A 7,437-nucleotide genomic window follows, 5' to 3' on the forward strand; every position below is an offset into this window, starting at 1 on the left:
CTGGGCCCGTGATCCAACGTTGCCACGTGCTTTGTTACTGGGCACAAGAAACCCTGTACGTTTAGGCCAGAGGTTCTCAATCAAATGAGAGGGTGCTTTTGTCCCCCAGAGAAAGGTAGCGACTTCTGGACATTTTTGATTATCATGACTGGGGTGAGGGGGTGTTACTGGTGCATTGTCAGTAGCGGCTGGGGACACTGTTCATCATCCTAGAACATTCAGGAACACGTGCCCCCAACAGAGAATCACGTGGCCCCAGTGATCCAAGTCTCAGACACAGCGGACACAGGCCCCTTCCCTCCCCTCTCCTCCTGCACAAATATTCCAGATAATTTTTGATACAAATTCCGCTTTAATGTAGAAAAAAAAACAAACTCGTGTACATACATAAATACCATTTGGGGGTATAAATAAAGTAAGAAAATAAAGAGATGTACATATCAAACACAATAAATTACTCATAAATATCACAGTGGAAACCAAGTGCTGGAAAACGGACTCGATCTCCACGCGGCTTTGACAAGTTACCGGTGAGATTCGGGGCTTTCAGATCTTCTTTTTCCTGGCTTTGGAATGAAAGGGTCAGGACCCCAGGCGGAGGACTCGCTCTGACCTTTTCAGGTCAACATCCCAGCGGGTAGAAAGGAGGTGGAGGTCAGACCCCAGAATGAGGTGAGTGAACTGCGGGGAGGAAGCCTGTAGGGTTCCTTCTCTAAGGGCCCTCAAGTGACAACCCGAGATCGATTCCCTGGAAACCCCAGCCACCGTGGCAAGGAAGATGCTGCCGGGACTGGCCATGCCTCTGAGCAGGCGGCAGTGTGGCCATTCACCTTAGGGGACCAGCCTGACCCCGGGTAAGTGTTGACCATGTGCAGAGCACTGGTGAAGGGGGGGAAGAGGAGGGATGGATAGACTGCCTTATCTGCCCTGGGTGGGTTGCCAAGGGGTCCCGTGAGGCTGTCGAACCCAGAGCCAGCCATAACAGGGAGTTCTCAAGATCGACCCCAGCTGGAGGGGCCTCTGGGCTCCCCCTGCTCCTGGAGCTTGGTGGTGCCTGCACGTGGTTACTTCCATGCTGGAGGAGCTTGGGGAGGCCCAGTGGTCCTTCTTGGAGTTGAGATCTGGAAGAATTTTCCCAGGCAGTAGAGTCAGATTTACCTGAGGTTTCACAAAGTTGATTACCTGCCCATCAGTTTAAAAAAAATAACTGCTTTTCCTCTGGCCGTGCGTGCTGCAAAAGAATAGGAGGAGAGAACTGCTGAGAAGTTCAGCTTGGCATAAGAACCTTGCCAGAGGCAGTGAGCTCTCCGCCAGTGGAGGTACTCAGGCAGAACCAGGGCAGCACAGACTCGTCCAGCAGGGTTGAGGGGCTGGGGTAGGTAGAAGCTGGGTGGGTGGGGTGGAAGGCTTACCATTTTATGATCGTACAAGTCTATCCGCTAGAAACCGGCACAGCCCATGTAAAACTTTGTCTATGTACAAGTTCTAAATATTTCCTCCTAAAGCTACATAGAACCTGGACTCAGGATCATACAGGAGTAGAAAACCCACTCCGCAAGCACCTCAGGCCTGGGGTCCTGGTCTCCAGGGCCAGGGTGGAGGGGAGAGGACAGAGCCTCCATTAATTATAGAAGCTGGGACTCTTCACCGATCCCAGTTTGGTGGCGAGCCCGAAAGGGTCCATGCTATCTGTTTTCAGGGGCAGAAAGAAATCAGGCTTCAGGGGTTCCTGGAGGTCTTCGGGTTCGGCCGGGATGGTGGATAGCATGGGCAGGAAGTGAGACAGCGGCAGGAAGCCCCTGCTTTTAAACAGCTGCCTCTGCCTGGAGCTGCTCAGGGAGACCGGGAGATGGTGCTTCCTGGACCAGTACACGTTGTAGCCGTCAGGACGGATCTCCTCCTCGAAAGCGCAGTCCTCGGCTGAGTACTGGGTCTGCGAAGCAAAGAAACAGCCTCAATCGGGGCCCACCGGGCTGGGTGACCAGCAGAGACAGCCGGACAACCAGGAGCAGGCGTCCATGCCATTGGCTAACGGCCCACGCCATTAGCCAAGGATGTATGCAAGTTTATAAAGCACGGAGGTGTATAAAGTACATATATAAACACATATATATTTAGTATGATGTTATATATACACACATATAAAATGCAAAGCGTGTGTTATATTAATATACCCATTAGATATTACATCATATTAACATATAAATGTTATAATTAATATATATGTTATAAATAAAACATAAATTATATAACATTAAATATGTGTTAGACATTAAACATATATACTAAACACATACGTTAGCATTGCAGGCGGATTCTTTACTGGCTGAGCCACAAGGGAAGCCCCAAAATATATATAGGTACTTATATATTTAGTATGAAAGCTTTTTGTTATATATTAATATGCTCATTAAATACACATCACGTTGAATTCACATGTAAATAGTAATGTCACAGAAAATACATGTGTAACATTAAACATATATACTCAACATATTAGACATATATGTACTTTGTATACCTCTATACTTTATAACCTTCAACTATACACACATACTTCAGGTATATTTCATGTGTTCAGTGTATATTCTCAGTATCTATACATAGCTCACATAGATCTGTTGTATTTTTTCACTAAGTCACATCACTTTTTAAACTTGGTCTTGTTCTGAGCAACATCTATAAAGTCACAGCCTTGACAGGCATGCAATGCTTCCCTCCCCGACGTTAAATATATAATTATTGCCATGAAAAAGTCCCTTGTATTCCACAGGCGGTTTGGGAAACACTGCTAACTAAGTTATCCTTTTAGGATCAGTCTTTTAATTAAGAATCACGAGTAATCCAATCTGGAGCCCAGATGAAAGCATCTATTTCCCATTTAGACCCAAATGACTGTGGTCTTGAGCCTTTTTGTCTAGAGCTCTGGTAAGAGAAACCTCAGTCCCTCTGGCTCCTTTATTCAGTAGCTGCCCTCCAGGCAGCCTGCCAGGATCGTGGAGATAAAGGCAGCCCCCTCCCCCCAGGCCAGGAGGAAGCCTGCACCCCGTGGGTGGCCAGAAAGTCAGAAGGCAGAACTTTGAGAGTGAGCCGATGGAGTCCCAAATGCAGAGGGTCAGTTTGTCTTCAGGACACAAGAGCACAGCCAAAGGCGGGGAGCCAGGAGGGCTCGGCCATAAAATGCCCTGGGAGGCACCCAGTCTCATTTGTGCCCAAGCCTACAAAGGTCACTTCACTGCAGGTGAGGGAGCACTGTGCTTAGATAAGGCCCTGATAAGGCCTGTATCCAATGGAGCAATATGCCCAGCTCCCGTGCGGGGGAATAAGGCCACCAGACTGAGGGGAGAAATGCAAATTGATAAACAAGGGAATTAAAATCAAATAGAGTGACTATTTCACCCTGCTGGTTCTTTGGGAGAAACTGACATCGCATTTGCCAAAGAGAGAGTGAAATGACTTCGAGTTTCTGGGAGGATGTGGAATTGTTTATTTTTTTTAATCTTCAAGTTTTGCTAAACTGTGACCGCAGGACCTAGAGGCAGAACAAGATTTTAGTTGAGGGACCCTCAGTTTGGATTAGAATGATGATAGGTTAGACCCAGCCGCCCCTGCGGGGGCTCTGCCCCTGAAGCCCCCACCACCCCTAAGTAAACCTCACATGGGTTGCAATTGCGGGGGCTCGGAGTGGCTTTGGGTATCAGCTTTCTTGCCTCCTTTCTTGTCCTTTCACGCGGGATGCCATAAAACCTGAGCCAGGTTTATTTATCTCTGGATAAACAGAATAAAGGGGCACCAGAGCCACAAAACACTGAGACACTAAAGAGATCTGAGCTGCGGACAGGAGGGCATCCTTGGAGGGCCGGTGCCCTCCCCTGCCCCTGCTGCCCCCTGGCCCCTGGCCCTCCATCCGAACCCCGGCCCAACAGGGCTGCATGGAGGCCCTGCGCCAGGCCGGGACCTCACACAGCCTCCGCTGCGCGCCCGGGGGTCTCAAGTTCCCTTTGAACTCTCAGCCTTTGTTCCGGCGACCAGAGAGCCGGCATCTGCACACTTCCTGCACCCCCAGACTTCTCTGGCTACCTAGGCCTGCCCTCCCACCGCCACCCAAAGAGGCCTCTGCCGTACAGGTGAGCCCGACAGGAGGATGAGTGCGGCCACGAAAATAGGACCCCAACGCGGCTACAAAATAATCTATTTTTTAGCGGGTAAAAATTAATTTTAAAAAGCCTCTTCAATCCCAAATGTAATTTTGCTTCTGACTTAAAAAAAAAAAAAGTTGTGGATACACCCTTTTTCTTTTTTTCCTCCCCAGCCACCCCCCCCCCCCCCACTTAAAAAAAAAAAAACACACACAAAACTACTGCAAGGAGGGAGGGGAAGGCGAGCGCCACGCGCGCTCAGGGCAAAGCCGAAAACGCCCACGGTGGGCTCCCCGTTTAACATCGAAGCGCCGACTTCCTCCGTCCGACTGACCTGCCTCTAGTTCAGGGGGAATGCGAAGGCGGGGCCTCACCCGTTCTCCATAAACTTACAAATTAGAAAGTGGGACAGAAGAGTAATCCGGGCCTCGCCGCCTTCCCCTCTGAGTTCCACACCGGCCGGGACAGAGCAAACAAGGAAACTGAACCTGACCCTGCGCGCCCCCCTGCCCCGCAGGCCCGGGCCCCCGCGCGTCCGGCCGGACCGAGACACCTACCAGCCCTTGCATCTTGCCGTCGGCGTCCATGCAGAGGTACAGCACGCTGCGCTCGCCCTTGATGGCCACGGTGCTCAGAGCGACCGCCCTGATCTCCATCAAACCTGGGCGGGAAAACAGCACAAAACTGCAGCCGGGACTCGCGGGGCCCACAACTCGTGAAAGTGGTTGGTGGGTGTACAGGCCCGTCCTCCCTAACCCCCCAGCCCCTCTCCATGTCTGGAGGCTCGGGATGGGAGTGGAACGCCCAGGTGCCAAGACCTGGAGTTCCCCGGAATGCGGGCGGGGGGAGGTCCGCAGAAGCCGAAGTGGGGGAAGGGGAGGAGAGCGCATCGGTGCAGTAGGTCCACGCACCCATTGCCCCCTCCCCCAGCTCCTCCCGCAGTCGGGGGGTCGGGGAGGGAGTAGATCGCTAAGTGCCAAGAGCCGGGGTTCCGGGAGCGAGAAGGGGGCAAAGGGAAGAAGGGGCGCTGTGACGGGTGGGGGCCCGGCGGGCACTCACTGTGCGCGCTCTGGACCTGCGCGCAGTCCACGGCGCCGTCGGAGTGGATACGCAGAAAGCAGCTGTAGAGGCCCTGCGGGCCCGCGGTATACAGGTGCCGCAAGCGAACCGACTCGCCCCAGCCGTAGTGCACGTGCGGCCCCGCATCCGAGAAAGCCAGGGGGCGCCCGGATGCGGCCAGCCAGAGGCCAGCCAGGACCAGGGCGCGGGCCACGGCGCACCGGCTCGGAGCGCTCCGCATGGCACCTCTCTCGGGCTCGGAGCTCTGCGCGCAGATCTGGCGGTGAGGGTGCGGGAGGCTGGGCGGCGGCCCCGAGGCCCAGCGGGACAGAGCGTGCGGAGGAGGGGTGGCCGTGCCCTTGAGCCAGGACACCGCTGCACGCTCCGGGCACCTGGGCACCTCTCCAGCTCCGACGGCGTGTCGGCTGGCGGCCGGGGACCTTATATAGCGCGTCTGCCCGCGATGCGAAGCCCTTATCGGGATTGCATCAGCCCTCCGCCCCTTGCACACACCCACTCACACCCCGCCCCCCGACCCAGCCTCTCCCTGGGCCCCGCCCGGGTGACCCCGCCCATATCTGGAAGTGAAGGAGGCCCTCTTTCGCTGGAAACTTGAGGGGAGCTCCTCCTGGCGGCGCTGGGGCGAGGCCAGGTCCCTTCCGTCTGGGCGAGTTTGATTTTGTAAAGAAATGAAGCGGACGGCGGAGCCCACCCCCACCCCCTCGCCCAGGCCATTGGTTTCAACCCCCCACCCCCCAGGAATGTTTTCGTCGCCGGGCGCTGGCCGGGGCTGCGCGGAGCCGGGGTCCCGACATCAAAGACGGGGGCGGGGGACACTGAGCTTTGCATCCTTCACTCCCGGTGGGAAAAACCCCGCCTCGGCTTTGGGGCTCCCTCCCCTACAATCCACATCCACTCGCTCACGCCACGATTCCAGCCCTTAAAGCCCCGGGGGTAGAACGGTCCACTGGAATTTATTTTCCCCCTGCAGCTCAGAGCCTCTCACGTTCTCCGGCTTTATGTTCTTCAGATTCCTGCCCGGCCCCCCTTTCCACGCCAGTACTTTGTCCCCCGGCTTGGGGCCAGGCGCGACCTGGGCTCTCGGAGGAACAATAGGGTCGCGCGGGCGAGCGCTAGATGGCGCTTCAGCCCGGGTATCGGCCAGGCCCGGCCCGCGGCGGTCCCTGGACCCGGAGCCTGGGAGGAGGGCGCCTGGAGGGGGGCAGGGTGGGCTTGCAAGCTGCAGACTGGGAAACTGACTTTCCAGGGCGCGTAGCGCAGGGAGGCTCCTCTGTTTTTGCTGTGTCTTTCGTCGTCGGTGCTGTCCTTGGGTCCCTGAGAGCTTCTCCAGGGGCTGGGCGTGCAGTTCGCGGGGCGCGGGGCGGGCAGGAACAGGGGAGCACCTTACCTGGTGGGGAGGGGCAGGGCTACAGTGGTGGGCGCTGCTTGCGGGGAGGAGGGGAGGCGTGTGGGGGGTGGGGAGAGGCACCAGTTGGGGAAACTGGGGCCACCTAGTGAAGTGGCCACCCCCCCACCGCGTCCCCCCGACCCGCAAATCGGATGGCTTTTCTGATGAGGCTCAGAAAAAGACCACATCTGGAGAATGCCCCTGCGGGAAAGAGAGGGGTTCTTCTAGGGACGAATGTTGGCTCAACACTGGTTCTTTCTCATTATTCCTCTAACAACCTGCCCCCCAACTCCAGGATGTGGGGCTCCAAGGAGGCTGGTTTTGGGGAAAAGCCACACTGGCTGAGCCCAGGAGCGCCGGAGGAGGGCCCACAGTGGAGACAGGGAGAGAGAGCCACGCCAGGCCTGATGAATTTCAATGAGTAAAGACCACGTCCATACCCCAGCCGGTGACTGGCGTTAATGACGGAGCGCGCAGAAAATGTCACCAGGAAAGTCTTTACAAAAAAAGACATCATCTCGAAAGCTTTATGGGCCGGGGACCCCCACGCTGAGTGTCTTGGTTCAGAAAGCTGGGGCTTCTGTTAAATCTAATTACTTCCCCCCTGTGGCTTTAAATCGACAGCGGCTCCTATTAAACTTAATTACCCTCCCCTGCAGCTTTCCTTGTAAAGACCCTGGATAAATGCAGGGCATTGAAGAGGATGGCAGAGGGTGCGCTGGGGGCCATGCCCCAAATCTGGCTGGGGGAGGAGGGGAGGCGGCCTCTGGTTCCACCCACAACATCTCTGCTGCCCCTCCTAAGGCCAAGTGGGCGGAGAGAGGCCTGCCC

General features: G+C 55.5%; 1 protein-coding gene and 1 long non-coding RNA gene across 2 annotated transcripts; both read right to left on the reverse strand.

Annotated features, from left to right (window-relative positions):
- Positions 1-332: 332 nt before the first annotated feature.
- Positions 333-5,663, reverse strand: FGF19 (fibroblast growth factor 19). The gene is made up of 3 exons (XM_025287218.3): positions 5,199-5,663; positions 4,697-4,800; positions 333-1,933 (listed from the first exon to the last, which is right to left on the reverse strand). The coding sequence occupies exons 1-3, from the start codon at positions 5,437-5,439 to the stop codon at positions 1,622-1,624; spliced, it is 657 nt and encodes a 218-aa protein (XP_025143003.3). The 5' UTR covers positions 5,440-5,663; the 3' UTR covers positions 333-1,621.
- Positions 5,664-6,492: 829 nt separating this feature from the next.
- LOC123333594 lies at positions 6,493-7,194 on the reverse strand. Its single transcript, XR_006550969.2, has 2 exons — positions 7,047-7,194; positions 6,493-6,606 (listed from the first exon to the last, which is right to left on the reverse strand). It is a non-coding gene; the product is annotated as an uncharacterized LOC123333594 (long non-coding RNA).
- Positions 7,195-7,437: the final 243 nt, after the last annotated feature.

Source organism: Bubalus bubalis, chromosome 5, assembly GCF_019923935.1.
Source record: "Bubalus bubalis isolate 160015118507 breed Murrah chromosome 5, NDDB_SH_1, whole genome shotgun sequence".
Taxonomy (NCBI): domain Eukaryota; kingdom Metazoa; phylum Chordata; class Mammalia; order Artiodactyla; family Bovidae; genus Bubalus; species Bubalus bubalis.

Excerpts from the sequence above, each read along its gene's own strand:
- FGF19 (XM_025287218.3), bottom strand. The coding sequence starts at position 5,439 with ATGCGGAGCGCTCCGAGCCGGTGCGCCGTGGCCCGCGCCCTGGTCCTG. Across the intron at positions 4,801-5,198 it reads GCAGGTCCAGAGCGCGCACA|GTTTGATGGAGATCAGGGCG; the intron begins GTGAGTGCCCGC and ends TTTCCCGCCCAG. Across the intron at positions 1,934-4,696 it reads ACGGCAAGATGCAAGGGCTG|ACCCAGTACTCAGCCGAGGA; the intron begins GTAGGTGTCTCG and ends TTTGCTTCGCAG.